This window comes from Podarcis muralis, chromosome 7, assembly GCF_964188315.1.
Source record: "Podarcis muralis chromosome 7, rPodMur119.hap1.1, whole genome shotgun sequence".
NCBI lineage: Eukaryota > Metazoa > Chordata > Lepidosauria > Squamata > Lacertidae > Podarcis > Podarcis muralis.
In genome coordinates this window covers 63,767,253-63,787,361 of record NC_135661.1, presented here as the reverse complement: position 1 = coordinate 63,787,361, position 20,109 = coordinate 63,767,253, and the positions used below count along the sequence as shown (strand labels likewise).

General features: G+C 42.8%; 1 protein-coding gene across 1 annotated transcript; it reads left to right on the top strand.

Moving 5' to 3' along the window:
- The first annotated feature begins 12,704 nt into the window (after window positions 1–12,704).
- On the top strand, window positions 12,705–18,630 carry CNR2 (cannabinoid receptor 2). The gene is made up of 2 exons (XM_028738876.2): window positions 12,705–12,823; window positions 16,929–18,630. Exon 2 carries the CDS (start codon window positions 17,001–17,003, stop codon window positions 18,039–18,041), a length of 1,041 nt encoding a protein of 346 aa, XP_028594709.2. The 5' UTR covers window positions 12,705–12,823; window positions 16,929–17,000; the 3' UTR covers window positions 18,042–18,630.
- The last annotated feature ends 1,479 nt before the right edge of the window (window positions 18,631–20,109 follow it).

Genomic DNA, 20,109 nt, shown 5'->3' with positions numbered 1-20,109 from the left:
AACTGCTCCCAGTCAGCAAGCTCAATGTCATGACCCATATCCTGTGCCCATTTAATCATACTAGATTTTACCATTTCATCTTGGGTATTCCATTTCAACAGCAAATTGTACATTCTTGACAAATTTTTAGTATTGGGTTCTAACAGTTCTGTTTCTAATTTTGACTTCTCCACTTGGAAGCCTTTCTTTCTGTCCTGTTTAAAAACTTCATTTATCTGTCGATAATGTAACCAATCTCTGACCTTAAACTTCAGCTTCTCGAAACTCTGCAATTTTATTTTTTCACCATCTTGTTCTATGATTTCAGAATATTTAGGCCAATTAGAACCCATATTCAATTTTTTCACCTCTTTTGCCTCCATTGGTGACAGCCACCTAGGGGTTCTACTTTCAAACAAATCTTTGTACCTTATCCAAACATTGTACAAAGCTTTCCTCACCATATGGTTCTTAAAACCTTTGTGCACTTTTACCTTGTCATACCATATATATGCATGCCAGCCAAATCTGTTATCAAATCCTTCAAGATCCAAAATGTCTGTATTCTCGAGGAGCAGCCAGTCTTTCAACCAGCAAAACGCTGCTGATTCATAGTAAAGTCTTAAGTCCGGCAGGGCAAAACCCCCTCTATCTTTTGCATCTGTTAATGTCTTAAATTTTATTCTTGGCTTTTTGCCCTGCCAAACAAACTTCGATATGTCTTTCTGCCACCTCTTGAAACAGTCCATCTTGTCGATTATTTGTAATGTCTGAAACAAAAATAACATTCTAGGCAATACATTCATTTTGATAACAGCAATTCTGCCTAACAAGGAAAGTTTCAGCCTTGACCATATGTCTAAATCTTTCTTAACTTCTGTCCAACATTTATCATAATTGTCTTTAAATAAATTCACATTTTTCGCTGTCAAATTCACCCCCAAGTACTTCACTTTTTTTGCTATCTCCAAACCTGTTTCATTCTGGAATGTCTCTTTTTCTTCATTTGTTAGATTTTTCTCCAAGACTTTAGTTTTTTGTTTATTCAATTTAAATCCTGCAACTTGACCAAATATCTCAATCAGTTCCAAAACTCTTTTTGTACTAGTGTTTGGCTGCTGCAAAGTCAAAACTAGGTCATCTGCAAATGCCCTTAGTTTATACTCTCTCACTCCGACCTGAATTCCTTTAACCAACTGGTCCTTTCTAATCATATTTAACAAAACCTCCAGGACCAGTATGAAAAGTAGAGGGGAAATAGGGCATCCCTGTCGTGTTCCTTTCTCTATAGCTATCTCTTCCGTTACCACATTATTCACAATTAACTTTGCCTTCTGCTCAGAGTAAATTGCACCTATACCATTTTCAAAACCTTGGCCTACCCCCATCCCTTGGAGATTCTTTTTCATAAAACTCCAACAAATGTTGTCAAAGGCTTTCTCCGCGTCCACAAAAATCAAAACCGCTTTTCTGTTAATGTTCATTTCCAGCAGTTCCACAATGTCTATTATATTCCTCACATTGTCAGACATGTGTCTTCCCGGGAGAAAGCCAGTTTGGTCCTTATGAATCTCACCTATCAATACTTTCTTCAGTCTTTTTGCTAAAATGTCTGCAAAAATTTTGTAATCCACATTTAGTAATGATATCGGGCGGTAGTTCTTAACCTGGTTCTTTTCAGTCTCAGTCTTTGGTATAAGTGAGATAAAAGCCTCTTTCCACGTTTCAGGTGCCTTTTTCCCCTCCAGTATTTCGTTGCAGACTTCTTTCAATGGTTGCACTAAACATTCTTTCAAAGCTTTATAATATCTGGCCGTCAAACCATCTGGTCCTGGAGACTTTCCCAGTTGTGCCTTTTGAACGGCCTCCTCTATTTCTTGTTCTGTTATTTTCTCATTCAAAGTCAACTTGCCCTGTTCTGAGATTTTAGGTAGTCCATGATTTTTAAGAAATTCATCTATTTCTTGTTCGTTCACTGGCCCTTGTGTGTATAATTTCCTAAAAAAGCTTTGGAAACAATTACTTATCTCATTTGGCTTATGAATATTCTTTCCCTCTATCTCCAAACAGGTAACTGTATTCAATTTTTGCCTCTTTTTCAATTGCCATGCAAGGAGCTTCCCACATTTGTCTGCTGACTCGAAAGTCCTTTGTCTCATTTGTTTGATTTTCCATTCTATCTCTTGATTTGTCAATTCCATGTATTGCGTCTGGTAATACTTTATCTCTCTCAAAATTTCTTGAGACTTTGGTTTTGACCTCAGTTTCTTTTCTCCTTCCTTCATTTTTTCTAAAATTCTTTCTTTCCTTTCATTTTGCTTTTTCCTCTTGATTGAATTCTGTTGTATCAGGAAGCCTCTCATCACGGCTTTACTCGCGTCCCAAATTGTTCTTTTTTCAACTTCTGTTCTCAAATTTATCTCAAAGTAATCTTTCAATGTCTTTAGGGCCTTTTTACAAAATTGTTCATCTCTAAATAAGGAGTCATTCATTCTCCATCTAAAGGATCCAGTTGTTGTCATTTTCATTTCCATCTTTACCGCATTATGGTCGGAGCAGGTTTTTGGGCAGATTTCTACTTTCTTAATCTTTGTAGCCATCACACTAGATACCCAGATTTGGTCAATTCTTGTCCATGTCATTTTAGATTCCAAGAAAAAAGTTCCCTCTCTCTCGAGAGGATTCCTTGTTCTCCAGATGTCAATCAAGTCCATATTTTCCGTCATCTCGAAGAAAGTCTTTGGTAGTCTTCCTTCTTTAGATATTGTCTGTCTTTGTGCCTTATCCATGTTTGTGGAGACCACTCCGTTCATGTCCCCCATCATTATTATTTTGCAGTCGAGATAGTCCAGTAGAGTCTCATGCAACTTCTTAAAAAATTCTGCCTTCCCATCATTTGGTGCATATATTCCAATTATCAAATATTTTCCCCCCTGAATCTGTACTTCAATTGCCAGATATCTTCCTTCTTCATCCTTAAATTTCATTTTTGGATCCAATTTTTCTTTTGCATAAATCACTACTCCTCTCTTTTTTACTTTATCCGAAGATATAAATTCTTGTCCTAATCTTTTGTTCACCAACAGTTTCCTGTGTGCTCTGGTTATATGGGTTTCCTGTAGGCATATCAGATCCAGTTGTTCCCTTTTCAAAATGTAAAAAACTTGTCGTTTTTTTCTGGGATGGTTCAAACCGTTGCAATTCCAGCTAAGAAGTTGCAGAGACATTTTGTTTGTTAGATGTTTGACCCTCCGACTGCTCCAAGCTTTTCTTCCTCTTCAGTTGGCGGTTGTGGTAGTCCAAATGATAAATTTGCAATGTCCGTTAGCCCTCCTCCTTCTGGTGTTAATCCTTGTCCTTCTTTTGCCGGGTCCACCGTACCTTTCTGTAGGTCCTCTAGGTTTCTCTCCAAAAAGTGTTCTTTTTCCTGTACTGTTCTTATTCTTACTTTCTTCCCTTTGTAGTTAAAGGACAACCCCTGTGGAAATTCCCACCTGAAGAGTATAAAGTTCTTCCTCAACAAATTGGCCAAGTCTCTATAATAAGTCCTCACTTCCAAGATGTATTTAGGGATGTCCTTAAAGATTTGGACTTGAATGTTTCCAATCACCAAAGCTTTTTGATAATGGAGGTTCAGTATCTTGTCTCTTTCCTCTTTGGTTCTGAAGGTAATCAGACAATCCCTTGACTTCTTGCTTTGCTTTCTACCAAGTCTGAAAGCAGTTGTTATCTCTACTTCATCTTCCTGCAGATCTCCTTGCCAATTTTCCAGAATTGCCTCTGTGAGAAATTCCGTCAGGTTGTCCTCTTCGTTCTCTGGAACCTGTCTTAATTTCAGATTCCGTTCTTTCCGTTGTAGTTCCAGTAAGGAAAGGGCCGCTTCATGCTCATTCACCTTTTTCTCAATCGGCACAAGTTTTTCCTGTGTCTCCCCTGCAACAGATTTTGCACTCTCTGCAATTTTCCTCGTTTCTGAAGATTCCTGAATCAGTCTATTTATAGATTCTGTATTAGTCGCCACTGATGTGGTGTTCAAATCCAATCTTGCTGTAAGTTCTGTCAATTTCTTTGAATTTTCTGTAGATTGCTTTGTTAAGGCCTCTAGGGATTGATTTATTTTAAGCAGTGCCTGTGTCATAGATTCCATTGATGCTGCTGTCGCACTTTCCGGTGCAGGCACTGTGTTGCCAGAGATTGAGCCTCTTTTCTTTTGTGTTAGTTTAGCTTTAGATCTGGTTCTTATCTCCTCTGCCGTGCCACTCATATCCCAAGGCCGTTCTCACAGGAAAAGTGGCGTAGAATTTCAACACCCAGTACTGCCTCAATACAGCTTCACGCTTCTGCCACTGTGCTCTGTTAAAAATGGCTTCTCCATGTGAACCAGGAAATGATCTCTTCAAACAATGGAATGACTCTTCTTTTCTTATCTCTGTGGCTGTGATCTCTTGGGTGAGACGCGGACACCGTTAGACAGTTGAATGCTCATGCGTATGCAGTCCTTTTCCCTCCCACCCCATCCCCTCCACACGGCCCCAGGCTCTGGCAACCTACGCTACACCACTGACCTAAGTACACTTCCTCAAAACATGGAGGCTCAGTTTACCCATCACGTCTTATATTAATGATTCTATTGGATCTTGTGCTTTTAAAAACTAGAATAGACTGGGTTTGTTCCATAGCTCACAGATTCCTGCACATATACTCCATTTTTGTGCATGTGTACACAAAGTGGGATTTTTCATGTCCCCCTCCCACTGGGACAGACCTACTAACATTGCAGGACTGTGCCCCACACCCAACCTCATGTTTAACTTGCCTATGGATGAAATATGCAAAATAGGAAGCAACACACTAAATTAGCCACCCGTGTGTGAGAGAGAGTATGAAAACACTAATTGAGGGAAGGTGGATAGAGAACACCATTACACACTAGTTTGTAAACATGCCCACGTGTATACAGACAACACGGATAGTAGATGACGTTATCATGCAAAGGTGTGTACAATTGCAAACCACCATGTACAAAAGCAGACTCTTGGGGGGGGGGACAGCCCCTGTGCATTCATAGGCTATGTGTGTAAAAGGTAAAGGTAAAGGTACCCCTGCCCGTACGGGCCAGTCGTGTCCAACTCTAGGGTTGTGCGCTCATCTCACTTAAGAGGCCGGGAGCCAGCGCTGTCCGGAGACACTTCCGGGTCACATGGCCAGCGTGACGAAGCTGCTCTGGCGAGCCAGCACCAGCGCAGCACACGGAAACGCCATTTACCTTCCCGCTATAAAGCGGTACCTATTTATCTACTTGCACTTAAGGGTGCTTTCGAACTGCTAGGTGGGCAGGAGCTGGGACCAAAAGACAGGAGCTCACCCCGCCGCGAGGATTCGAACCGCCGACCATGCGATCGGCAAGTCCTAGGCGCTGAGGTTTTACCCACAGCGCCACCCGCGTCCTAGGCTATGTGTGTACACAGGCTTAAATGGGAACCGAAACAAATTTGAATACACTAAACTTAGGTGCAGACAAGCTCTAGAATGCTCACAATGTTTTTGTGAGGAGATTATATATACAGTGGTACCTCAGGTTAAGTACTTAATTTGTTCTGGAGGTCCGTACTTAACCTGAAACTGTTCTTAACCTGAAGCACCACTTTAGCTAATGGGGCCTCCTGCTGCTGCCGTGCCGCTGGAGCACGATTTCTGTTCCCATCCTGAAGCAAGGTTCTTAACCTGAGGTACTATTTCTGAGTTAGCTGAGTCCGTAACCTGAAGCGTATGTAACCTGAAGCGTATGTAACCCGAGGTACCACTCTGTGTGTGTGTGTGTGTGTGTGTGTGTGTGTACACATATTGCTGCAGACAGGTGGGGAACTAGAAATGAGAATGGAAATGGGTAGTTTAATCAATCCCTATACAATGGTTAGATAATGCTGATCAGGGGCTTATGAAGTCTTCCAAATGCAGCAGTCTCCCTGCCTGCCTGCCTTCCTACCTACACAGAAACACCACAAGAGTTTAACCACACCACTGAGCTCTTAGGAAAGGTGATGCATAGCAAAGCCACAGGAGACTGAGCGCATTCTTTGGCTGACAGACTCCTGCAGAAGTCAAGAGATGGAGAAGTAATAAATACTTCCCTGCTCTGGCTTGCAACTTAAAACACTTCTTGTAGCTTGGAGGAAAATCTAACTCTGGAAGGTGATCTACAACTGAGGTTGACTGGAGTGCTGATTAAACAGAAAGGAGCGTTTCTTCCCCCATGCTTGTTCCAAGAAGAGATGCACAGCAGAGCATTTCTACTTAGAAGAGGAGGGTGAACCTTGGCCAGTTACCACCCAGTCAGGAATGGATGCCCTGGCAGAGCCAATGAGTACAAGAGGTGTAGGGTGTGCAGTGCCCAGTTGCTGAAGGAGGGCAACATAAGGAACCCAGGCGGTGGAATGGAGAGAACCTCAGAAAGCATCCAGACCGGGGCATCCCATCTATAAAGCCACCTGGAGCTTTGATCTGCTATCCAAAGGGTCCAGCTTTCTTGGGAGAAAAGGTACTTGTAAGATGAAAGTATTTGCTGACTCTAATTTATGTTTATTCATTTATAGTAGCCTAAGTACATGGAACGGCATTTGTGGAGATGTGTCCCTGTTGCCTCATTGACTGCTTTGGTTCTCCCTCCCTCTGTTCCTTCTGCTGCCTTCCCTATCCGAAATGTAGATTGGAATCTCCTTGGGGCATAGCCTTGTCTTTTTGGAAAGTGCCATGTGCATCAACATTATTGCATAAATCATTTGCCTGTTTCTTTGAATTATTTGGCTTACACTTAAAATAAATGCTGTATAGAGAGATGATCAACAATTTGAGCAGTGTTTAACATGTGAGTGTGATAATGATGATGGTAGGGAACTGTAGGCAGACAGACTGTATTTACTTTCTTAAAAAAGAAACTGCAGTTGTAATTCTATATGCGCTTACCTGGGAGTAAGCCCCATTGATTGATGAGGGTCAGTTGTGGGGGAGTGAGAAAAGTTCCTATTTTCACCTGAGGAATGTTGGAGAGTATGAAACCAGGCTGAAAGCCCCCATGGTAGAGTGGGATATATAAATTATAATAAACATGAACTGGAACTACAGTTTTAGTGTGCTTGTGGCAAGTTTCCCTTAGTTTTAACAAGCAGGGCTTCTTTGAAGATACTTTATTAATGATGCTAGCCAACGCTCCATTACTGAACAACACATGAGTCTTCCCACAGCCTAGACTTGCTAAAGCAAGTTGGACAGATCCTACAAAGAGAGACCTCTTGTCAAAAGCATCTTTCCAGGTAAAGGTTCCAGAGATCTGGTTTTCAGAAAATGGAAATCTTGGCTTTGTGGAATACAGCTGATCATAGTATCACAGGAGGGTCTTGTGCTTGTCCAGCAAGCATCCAAAATCACTCTTGAGCAGCTTATTGAGCAGCTTGTGGAAGTGCTTCACCTGAGACTCTCTGCCAGGGTACATCCCCTGGATGAGGTTTAACTGAGTACACCTCAGAGGTCTTCTTCAGCAGCTTATATTGCATGGTGGTTATGTTCCAGGGATGGCACGTATATCTAAGAATGCATATACTCAAACTGTGCCTGTGTGAGCATCACCCTTCCAGAGCCATGCCTGCCTGGGGGTGCTGATGTGAGATCTCACGAGAACTCAGACAGCCCTGCGAGATCTCATAAGAGCACCACTGAGCACACATGCTGAGTGCCTTGCCTGGTAAAGAAGGCAGAGAATTTAAAAGTTATTTTGTGCTGGGTTTTCCCAGTTTGTGGAAAGAGCTTTTAAGCTCTCTGCCTTCCTTACTGGACAAGGCCTGCTCAGGACTTGGAATGGCTGGCCTGGCTGACCCAGCAAGTTTTAACTACCGGTAAGTCAGTAGTTCCCAAACTTTACCAGGCTACTGATCCCTTGGTTCCATAAACTCATCTCAGTGCATGCTATCCTACCCTATAAAAAGCAGTATTCATAATAGTGTTTTTACACAACCCACTAAGGAAGATAACACAATAAAAGTAAAAATAGTAGCAATTATTTACACATTGAACTTGATCCAGTGATAGCACTTTTTCAAAGTCTGATAGTCATTTATACCTTCAGTGCCCCCCTGCCCCCCTCCTGCTGCCTGGCTGAGGTGAATTTGCTGCATTAATGAGGAGATGAATCACTCTCACTTCATGAACTGAGAGTAAAGGCAAAAGAGTGGCAGCTGAGGAAATGCAGGGGAGCTGCCTTGTTCTGTCAGACCACTGATCCGCCTGGCCCAATATCAACTGCATCCTGAGGCTCTGCCATTCTAGGGGGGGGGGGGATGGACAGGACCAAGACTTATCAGATGTTTTGTTTTGTTTTGCTTTGTTTTTAAGGAGACTCAAGTAATGGCCACCATCACCAGCAAGGCTTCCTGGCTGACAGGTGCCTAGACTGCCCAACAGATTTTGCAAAGCACCAAACAAACCTTAAGCACAGGCAGGCAGTTTTGCAAGAGGATGCTTAGGCGGATGATGCCATCACCACAAGATGGCAGAATAGCTTTTCTCTCCCCAACCCCAGGGCTCACAGATGTTTACATTAGATAGCTCTAAATCTTAAAAAAACGCTTATCAAAATAGTGAATTCTGTCTGGACATGTTACAGCGCTCATAATTAGAACAAAAACAGGTGGGGCTGATTTATTTTGTAAAGAGATTTACTGTGGTTAGAAGGGGGTAAGTGAAGACTTCTAGATCTCTTCAGAGATTGCTTGCCACAGGAGAAAGCAAATGGCTTAAGCCACTTTTAACGCAGTTGTAACATAAAGAAAAGGGCTGCCCTCTGAATGGGAAGGGTTTCGAAGAGATCAAGGGAAAGAGGAGCAGAGAAGGCAGCTTGTAGAACACAGACCCCTGTCTCAATTCAGATGGCTTCACAGCAACAGTCTGCAATGACAGTTACAGCCCTCCCCCTCAGCACTCGCCATTTGTGGCAGTTGGGCAAGCACTGGTCCTTCCAACTCTGAGATTTGTTCAAACACAGCGCAAAAGTCGAGAAAAGGTGGCAAGGTACCGCTAATAGATGCTGATTTTATGATGGAGTTTCCTTTAAAACTTAGATCAGATATAATGAAAGACTGGGATGAAACTTTTGTTGCCCCTTAGAAAGCAGCTCAGAGAACTCACAGCTCAACTGGAAAAAAACAACCTCAGTCGCTCCAGAGGCTAAGGAAACAAGTTAAAAAAATAAAGCAGTCCTAAAATCACTTGCCATGGAACAACAGGAAATCTGGTGCCTGTTAGTTGACTAGGACAGAAATAGAAGGGAAAATATTTGGGTGAAGGGGCCCCCAGAAAATGTGGAAAATAAGAATATTATTGAAACTTTTGTCGACTGTCTTAATACCCTTCTTCCTGATTTAAATCTGAAATCAGAGGGTTTGAAAAGAGTGCACTGAGCTCTTTATCCCAAGCCCAAAGCAGGGGAGCATCCACATGATACAATTGCTAGGTTTGAAAAAGTTTCCACTAAATAACGTATTTTACAAAAGCTATGCAAAATTGATAAAATAACTTGGAAAGGTGCTCCCGTCCTTGCTTTTCAAGATCTCAGCCAATTTACGCTTAACAAGAGATGTGAAATGAAATCTATTACAGAAGCTCTTCTCAGAACCAGAAATTTTTGTGGGACAAACTAGCCCACTCCTCTTTTCAGCTCCCTCCCCTAGACCTGGTGTCCCCACTGGGCATCTTCAGGCAGCTGGTACCTTTCCATCTTGACCCCCTCAGGTCTAACAAGCATTCTGCAGCTAAACTCATCCACCTCTCTCATCTCTTTGATCACATGATGCACCTCTTCTCAAATCCCTCAAAGGCTTTCTGTTCATTCCCAGATCCAGCACAAGCTCCATGACCTTCCTGTCAAAGTCCTCTGTAGCCCCCACAGTAGTTTTCTCTCTGCTCTTGTATCCTGATCAGCTTCTGTCAGTGACCTCCACTGCTTCAGCTACACCACTATTAGCCATCTGATGGCCCCTCCAGACGTCCCATTTATTGTTTGTTCATAATGATTTGTGCTCAAGATGGTGTTGGGGCAGTTATACACAATCCTGCTTTCAGTACTTTTTTGAGCCTTCAAAGGATTCAAGAGGTTTGTTTCCTCCAGCAGGTACTGTTTGTTATGCAGGCACAGAAGGAAAAAAGGAGCACTGAATTCTCTCGCAATACAGTGGTACCTCTGGTTACGAACTTAATTTGTTCTGGAGGTCCGTTCTTAACCTGAAACCATTCTTAACCTGAGGTACCACTTTAGCTAATGGGGCCTCCCGCTGCCGCCGCACGATTTCTGTTCTCATCCTGAGGTAAAGTTCTTAACCCAAGGTACTAATTCCAGGTTAGCGGAGTCTATAACCCGAAGTGTTTGTAACCTGAGGTGTTTGAAACCCAAGGTACCACTGTACGTTGCGGCAAATCTTTCCGGATTCTCTCGCAATATGTTGTTGTTATCTCTTTCTGCTCTGTGTGCAAACACAGCTGCACTTGCTGACTTTTTCCTCTCTTTTCCATGCCAAAAAGGCACGAGATAAGAGCCATGTTCTCTTCAGCTAAGAAGCAATCCTTCTTCTTAATACAGCTGAGACTGTAAACCTGTCATTTTTATAACCAGTCTTGTTCTTTTCCCACGATGCTCTAGTTCCTGGATTCCTCTGTTCCTGTTTTTTTTTTCCAGTGAAAAACATTGACAGGGTTTTAGATGTGCTTTTGCCTCATCGCCTGAGGGCCCCTGTCAGCCTCTAGATTTTGCACCCAAAGTGGCACAGACCTACCACAAGCATGCCACCACGCTCACCTTCTAAGATTTGACTTAAGGAAAATGGGTGCGTTGCCCAATATATAATAAGAAGAATAATTTATTATTTATACCCCACCCATCTGGCTGGGTTTCCCCAGCCACTCTGGGCGGCTTCCAACAAAATATTAAAATACAATAGTCTGTTAAACATTAAAAGATATGTGGGAAACAGCCAATTTGTGTGTGTGAGTGCATTGCTTAATGACAGCATCATCAGGTGTGCATCTCACAGCCCAAACCATAGAGAGAATGTCCATCTCATCTCATCTGTACCTGCCCATCTTCTTACATCTAGTCCAGGGGACAGCATTGCCTATCAGCTTCCTCCTCCTCTCAGGCTGGGTATACACCATACATTTGAATCACCCCCAAAAGAAAGCTTCCTGGCAACTGTAGTTTGTTAACAGTTTGGGGAATTGTAGCTCTGTGGGGGGGAACTACAGTTCCCAAGATTCCTTTGGGGGGATTGTGCTTTAAATGTATGGTGTGCACATAGCCCAAGTGTTGCCTTTGCAGATCTCAGCATAGGAGAGGATGGGGGCAAATAAGAATTAATTGGCTCCTCTCACTGGCACTGACTCCATCTGCTATTGGTCTTCCTGCCTTCTGCTGCACCATTCCCAATGGGCACCAGCCACCCCTGGAGGCAAGGGAGCGATAAGTTTCTCCTTGACACGTTGCAGCGGGAAAGTGGTGTACAGTACTCTGTTTCATTGGAGGTTTTAAGCAGAGGTTGGAAATGTATATTGATCCTGTAGTTTGACAAATACTACAGTTTGATGCATTCCTGTCAGCCAGGAAGCCTTGCTGGTGATGGTAGTATTTGTAAAACTACAGGATCAATATGGATTGTGGCTAATGTTGTGTCAATTCAGAAATTAGCAGTGGCAGTACAGTGGATGCATAGTAAGCAGTCCTATGAACATACCCAAATAACTTTGTATGAACATGGATTAAAGACCAATCAATGGAAAGGCACTAAGTGCACCGTAAACAGGACTGTGAACATAGCCCAAATTTCCAGACAGCTATCTTCACGAGATTGGCATTTATAAGAAATATGCTCAAATGTCCCTTACTGGCAGAATCGCTGTTGCTGCCTCTAATGTGCCTATCTGTTTGTTTGCTTTTCTGTCCTGCTCCTCATTAGGGAACAACAGGTTTTTGCAGGGTTTCAAAGAGGGCTAGTGTCAGGTGTCTGATGATGCCCCAACACCCCAGCAAGGGCCCATTGCTGCCCCCCCTGCTCCTCCTCCCCCTCTTCATTCACCTGTCCTTTCTAAAGTGTGCAAGAAGATCAGGGAGAAAGAGTAACAGCCTCCATTTCCCTTGCGTTCTCTGTCTGGGCAGTGGTATGGACTGGGTCCAAAGGAAGAGGATAACAAGGGGGACAACCCAGGAGGAGGGTTCACTGAGACAATCTTGCCCAAGGGCTCCCCAAATTCTGGAGCTTCAAAACCTCCTTGAGAAGAGAGACAACAGTGGGACAAATGAAATGAGTGTGAGTGTCACAAACAACAGTGCTCTTTGCATACAACTTTGAGCTCTTTTTACAACATTGCTTACATTTTCTGGTGGTGGCAACTGTTGACACAGAGATCTCTGCCCCACAAGCCCTTTGCGGTGGCCACCTTTGGAGAGCTGTTCCGCTCCTGCCACCTGCTCTCCTGTCAGAGCTGATGCCTGCCTGCCTGCTTTCCTTCCATTTCAAAGGTCGCACAGAGAAAGCCAGGCACAGACTCCTGGAAAGTCCCAGCGCAGATCAAGCCAGCACTGAATCTCACATGGTCTTCTTTTTTCCACCACATCCCTCTACTCTCCGACATGCCATGATTCAGCTTTTGCAGGTTTCTGTGGTTCTTCTCTTGCAAAGGCTGTTACTTTGTGGTTTTAGCTCTCCAGACATCTCTTCTTCCCACAGACTCTCATGGAGATCAACATTCGGGCTGTGTTTGTGCAACTCTTTCGGATCAGGTGAGGAAATCGCAAGAAGTCAGCCAGGTAGGTCCTTCCCAAAATTTCATTTTACAGCGGTGATTATGACAATCCTGCATTTGAAATTTGTAGTTGGAAGCAAGGAGTAAAAGGCTTTTTTGATGATTTTTTTTTACATGAAAAGTGATTGAATACTGTAAAACCAACGTTAAAACCTTACGAAGAAAATTGCATTTGATAATTGCACATTTATCTGGGAAGCTGCAGAGCACAGTGCGCTGCTTTTGAGAGCCTTTCTAAATAATCCAGCTTCTCTAGTCAATAAATGTTCAGTAATTAATTGCAGGAGAGTAAGATGAAATTGAGAGAGTATCTCAGGGATCTCAATAGGTCTTTAAGGCCTTTTTTTGAATGTCACACTAAATTGTGGTTTAGCTTTATATGAAAGAGCCTGCTCAAGCTTCAGGTGTGCTCCAAGGGAGAACATGGAGAATGTACTGGAGTCAGAGAACAAAAACACCTGCTTTCAATTTTAAATTAATGACAGTTCTCTGTCAAAATCCATGGAATAGGGATTACCTTAAATCAGGAGTGGCTAAACTCTGACCCGCCAGATGTTGCTTTCTTTAACTACATCTCCTGTCATCCATGACTATTGGCAATGTTGGCTGGGGCTGACGGAAGTTTGAATCCAACAACATTTGGAAAGCCACAGGTTCTCCATCCCTGGCTCAAACTACAGATAGCTCAAACAAAGCAGGAGCAAACCATGGTTTGTGATCCTGGTTTGTTCACTAACCAGAGTGCACACAATCCAGAGTTTGGACATAATAGGGAACTCTTGTTAGTTTAAAATGCTTCTGATCTACTGACCACGCAGGAGGAGAGATTGTGAGGTAAGGAGCATACATGTTTTGAGGCTCAGGCAGGCTTGTTTATTTAATACTAAAACATAGTTGGGAATTATTCCTGAAGCAGCCCACTGTTTTTTAAATGCCCGCTAACATTATCTCTCATTGGGTGGGATTGTAAAGAGTGGAACAGCTTATTAGCAGAAATGCTGAAAATGGCTGGCCTTTATCATATTCTTATCTTCTGTAATATAGAAGGCTGTGTACACATGGCACCTTTAAAGCACATTTGAAGTACATTAATTCCCTCAAAGAATTCTGGGCTTTGTAGCTTGTTATGCTAAGGGCTGCTGGGAATTGTAACTATATGAGGGGTGAATTACAGCATCCAGAGGTCTTTGTGGTGGTGGGGATGTCCTTTGAATGTGCTTTAAATGTATATTGTGAATGCAGCCTTACTGCCCTTTCTTCTATCACTTTTGCATTTCACTTCAAATTGTTGGAGGAAGGACAGTGAACAGCACAATGTCAGAACATGAGGTTTCAGCAGCAGCAGCCCCACAGTTTTTTGCAAAGTGTGATTCTACCCTATGCAAGGTCCTCACTCCTAATTAGAAAGAAGGTGAATGGATGTGGATGTGCTAAGATGGAGCTTTGGTCTCAATATTTTCTCTTTAAAGGTGGCTAGCAAGAGACTCCTGAGAAGCAGGGGATAGCCATATCCTGTTGTTTGCCTCTAAGAGCCAGGAACTGTACCTATACTTAGGGATGGAAGAGGAATTCAATTCAGTTCACATTTGAAGCTGAATCTATCAAATTCACACTTTCCAAAACAATATGAGAACCGAAACACAGCCATCATTTGAAATTCACACTTACCTGAATTTTGCAATGCACTTCTCCAACCAATGTTTTCAAAAGTGAGTATGTTAAGGGAAAGTGTGCATAGAAATGAGTGTGTTAGTGAAAATAACTTACCAAAATACATTATATTAGGAGAAATTGCTCACCAAAAGGGTGTAAATTTGTCATAACTACATGGGAAAAGGTGTTATTAGGAAAGATTTACATTAAAATGCTGAATATTTTTCTTGAAGACTTTTTTAAAAAATCACATATTGCTACAAGAATGTGGAGAACTGAATATAAGATTGCAAAAATGAGAAGCTGCGGAAACAAAAATAGACAGAGCCTTCCTTCCTATGTTGCCTTTGAGTGTGGAGGTTTACTTTAGCTGTCATAACTAGATGTTTCAAGGAGTCAGGTAGCCCAGGTTTACAAAAATCCAAAGCACAGACCAGAATCTATCCAGAATGCTGTGTGCTTGCCAGAAGCAAACATTAGAAAACAGGAACTAGCGAAAGCAGATGTGGTGCTGTAAATAAGCTCTGGAGGCAAGAGGTTATAGGGAATGTCATGTAGTTGCGGACCCTAACCCAGGGCTTGGAATAAGGCTTCAATGCTCATTTAATTTAGCTCTATTTGTAGCATCAAAGGCTGCCTAACTTCTCTTTGCTAGATTCCCCCCCCCCAAAGGGTTTCTAAGGGTATTCTAGTTAAAGAAGTATGCTTGTGAAAACAGGAAACATGATGGAAAGAACTTCCTCTTCAGAAAGAAAACGCCTTTTAGGACTTCTGCTTCTATTATATCATTGTTTTGGTTTTCCCATTAGCTGCTTTATACACAGGAGCACAGAGCATGTCGCACGCTGCTAGCTTTAAATGCGCAAACAGTTCACTACATAATGTCATGTGCATGCTCTCAGCCTCAATAAGTAACTTGCAGCTTTGCATAACCATGCATGTACAGGAAAAGAAAACATAAATGAAATGTATATCTTGTTTTTAATCTTTTAAAGACAGTGTAGATGCACCAGTATAGTGCATGAAAAGATGAAGAGGCTTTGCTTCCTGCATGTTCTTAAAAGGCTACAGTGCTACACCTGTGGCTGTTACTCCATTGTGGAGGAGTGGGAAACTTCCAGACAACCTTGTTACTGAACATTCATTCTGCCTTTTTCTTTTAACAAAATTTACCGTCTATACCACTTACTAGAGCAAAAGACCTCTAAGCAATTTACATGATGGTGTAGCAGGGGACAGCAAACTTTCTCAGCAGGAGGCCAGTCCACTGTCCCTCAGACCTTGTGGGGGGCTGGACTATATTTGGGGGGGGTGAACGAATTCCTATGCCCCACAAATAACAAAAGCACACATTCTACTCATGTAAAAACACCAGGCATGCCTCACAAATAACCCCGAGATGCATTTTAAATAAAAGGACACATTCTACTCATGTAAAAGTTTTAGATTTAGAAGGCAATTGGGCTGGATCTGGTCCCCAGGCCTTAGTTACAACAAACCCATTAAAAACTAGTTACATAATTGTTCAAAAAAAATCATTAACATACAAAACCCAGGAAGCATCCAATGATGTAAAGAAAAGGGAGAAATATACTGCAAAAGTGCTGGATAGGATTATTATTTTATCATTTAATTAGCTCTTTGCAATTTGGCTCAGGTACCTTTTGAAAGTGTTACTAGTTTCTTTACAAACTGCTTAAAATTCTCCATTTCAAAGATCTTGCAGGACAAAAGTGCCTCAGGATGACTTTTGAGCAGTTTGTAAAACATAAAGGCTGGCAACATCAGCCCCGCCATGTGGGAATCCCTCGCAGATGACCACAGTGCCTGGAGACAGACCACAGTAGTGACCAGAGGAGAAATGACCACTGGGAGGAGTGCAGAGAGCAGAAATGCCATGGTGCATCTGCAGCAGCACAACCGAATGCCTTCATTTGCCCCAGCTGCAACACAACATGTCTCTCCTGTATCAGTTTCAGCAGACACTATAACTCTCCAACAGTTTGACTTCACCCTCAAAGGCGCACTCCTCCATGGTCTCCCAAGACAGCCAGATGACAACTTGAAAGGAAACAAAGAAGCCTTTGAGCCAAAACATGCGGGGCTAATTGAATAATAAAATAGCCATCCTCTCCAGCATCTTTGAGATACATTTCTCCTTTTTTGCTGTGAGGCCTAATAGAAGACACGAATGTGACTGAGTACTTTTGTGCAATTCTTTAAAATGCAGTTTTGCATTTAAAAAAAAATGAAGAAAAAGAAATGAAATGCAGTATATAGTGAAACGAGGAAGGAAGGAATCAACCAAGGAAACTATGCAGCTAAAAAGGGTGGGGTGGGGGTGGGGGGGTTGCAGATCGAACTTAGTAAATACAGGGTGGAGTTGAGCAGAACACATTGATGGCATTTGTACACTATTATATATTTAAGTTCTCTCATTTCCAACTCTCTTGCAGTTGCACCATAAATACTGCAAAAGAAGACAACGCCTTTCTGAAGAAAGCTTGCTCACTCTTGAGTTCACCGGCATGGAGAAGTGCAAGAACACCACGGCCGGCACCTCTCAATGCGGCTCCAGTGCAACGCCCATGGAATGCTACATGGTTCTTGACAATTCAGCTCAGACTGTCATTGCCGTGCTCTGTTACAGCGTTGGGAGCCTTTGTATCTTGGAGAACTGTTTGGTGCTATACCTCATATTTTCTTCCCCCAAGATCCGGAACAAGCCTTCCTACCTCTTCCTTAGCAGCCTGGCCTTGGCAGACACGCTAGCCAGCATGATATTTGTCTGTAGCTTTGTCAACTTCCATGTTTTCAATCAGATTGATTCATCAAAGGACATCTTCTTGCTAAAACTTGGAGGGGTCAACACGTCTTTCACAGCCTCCCTTGGCAGCCTGCTGCTGATGGCCTTTGACCGCTACATCTGTATCCTCAGGCCGACAGAGTACAAAGTCCTTGTCACGAGCAGAAGAGCTGTGGTGGCCCTGGTGATGCTGTGGGTCATCATCATGCTAATTGCTTTCCTGCCGTTGCTGGGATGGAACTGCTGCCACCTCAGCTCCCCCTGCTCCGAGCTGTTTCCTTTTGTCGACAACAAATATCTCTCAAGCTGGATTGTCTTGGTGGCCATCCTTCTGGCATTTATTGTCTATGCCTACATGAATGTTCTTTGGAAGGCCCGCAAGCATGTGGTGTACATGGAAAAGTACCACATTCAAACAGGCCAGCAGAACACAAAGGTGAGACTAGATGTCACGCTTGCCAAGACCTTAGTGATTGTCCTGGTGGTTCTTGTGATGTGCTGGTCACCAGCCTTGGCTCTCATGACTTACAGCATCTTTGCCGAACTAGACGACTCCATAAAGCAAGCGTTTGCCTTCTGCAGCACACTCTGTCTGGTGAACTCTATGGTGAACCCCGCTATCTATGCCCTAAGGAGTAGGGAGTTGTGCTCCTCCCTGAAGAGAGTCTGCTCCTGTTTTGGAAGACTGCTGGGTGTATCTGAGAGCAACCCAGAAGTGGAGAGCACTCAGAAGTCCTGCCCAATCGAAACAATTTGCGATTAATTTGTCGCCAGAACAGGGGCAGAACTGATGAAGGTCTGCACTCCAAATGGCGTCAAAACTTATACATAGAAACTGATGTTTTATACTTTGTTTGAAGGGACTCTAGAGCTTATTTTCTACATGAGTTCGACTTGCCCTTTGAGTATGGTAGCAGTTTTTCGGTTGCAATGATTTCCCAGTTTATAGATCACAGGAACAACTCCATACAAACCATCAAATAGCCAGCAATAGATGTCAAAGACAGTATGAAACCAGGGCCATTAAAGTGGTCCACCTCTGGAACAGACTATTAAGTCTGACCATTTGCAACAACAGGATGGGCATTTGGAGAGTTTATTTGTTATTTAATAAAAAGTACAGTGGGAGCACCTCTCTACACTGTGCAAACACAAACTCCAATTATTGTGGGCCAGGATTGGACACAATCAGGGCTACTCAGATGTCATATTTATGTGGCAGAGCAGAAAAAAGGCAGAATGTAACACTTTGGGAGCTGACCTTAGCTGAAGAGAGTTTGGGAGGCTAATACACAAATAAAGAAATACCGTGTGCAAAAATTGGCTTCCTGAGAATCTCTGCTTTCATTTTGTGTAGATTTATTTAATTAATAAAAGGTATCTAGACCTTATGACTGAAAAAAATTATGCTTGGCAGTATGTGCTAAATTTGTGCAGGCATGTCTGAATCCAGAGAGAGGTCTACATGCAATTTCCAGTGGTTGTGGGCAGAGCCTCACCTTGAATAGTTTCCTGTCCCTCTTCATCCACAACAAGCAACAGCTGGAACGAACTACAATGTGCAAAATAATAGAAAATTATGTTGTGCCGGCTTTAGACTTTTCTGTTATTTTTAGTACAGAATCGAAACCATCTTACTTCTTGATTCCTATACTTAAAAGAACACATATTAACTCCTGCTTCCAGATTTCCAGATGAAGGATAGAAAGAGATAACCCTTCTCATCAACAAATGACCAAGGTGGGCAGGGAGTGTGTGTGTGCAGGGTTGAGACTTAATGGGTGTCAGGGGAAGACCTAAAGGGCACCTTTGCTCCCTGGGGCATCATGTTGGTGCCGCATGGCTTAAGGTGAGACTTAAGGTGATGGAGAAAAGAAAGCTGCTGCTTTGGACATACAGCTTAAAAAAAAAACCTGCTTAAGTTTTTTTTAGTTTTTTAAAAACCTTTTAAAAAATCCTTTCTGAAAAGTCCAAAAGCAAAATAAATGAACAGTCAGGTTTGTCCGTCCCCTCCAGTTCAATTGGCAATCATGTGTTGGTTGTGAATATTTGATATCTAGGAAGACACAAAAATGTGACCAACCTGCAGTAGCGCAGCCCATTTTGACCCCTACGATCTCTACCCATGTGTATTCAGCTCCATGTGTACACTTAAGTCTTATACAAGATGCCAGGCAAGTTAAAACTGATTACCCGTGAAGGTTGTACCCTTCAGTGCTTATCGAGGGATGGACTGGGACCTGGGAGACCAGAGTTCAAATCCTCACTCAGCTATGAAGGCTAACCTACCTCACAGGGTTCTTGTGAGGATAAAATGGGGGAGGGGAGAACCATATACACCAGCTTGAGCTCCTTGGAGAAAAGGTTGGCTATAAATGTAGTTATATTAAAATAAACACGAGTAGCATTTACACACTGCCCTATGACACTTGCCAGAACCAAGAATTCATAGTGTGGTAGTGTCATGGCTGAAGGAGGAAGCATTCATGGCTGAACCAGTCATGTGGAGCGTCAGCCCAGGGGTAAGCAAAGTTAAGCAGTAAATCAGTCCCCCCCCCCCAAAAAAAACCCAGGCCTCATGCTGTGTGAGATGGAAGAAGAGCCTGCTGTCAAACCATTTGGATCCAGGTTGCCTCCAGCTCTACCAGTCTGCCTTTTCTTTAAGATAAGCTGCAGAAGAGACCAACCAGTACAACCAGTTTGGCTGGCAGATATGACCTGCCTTCTTAGTGGTCATCCCACTACAGTGGTACCTCAGGTTACAGACTCTGCTAACCCAGAAATAGTACCTTGGGTTAAGAACTTTGCTTCAGGAGAACAGAAATTGTGCA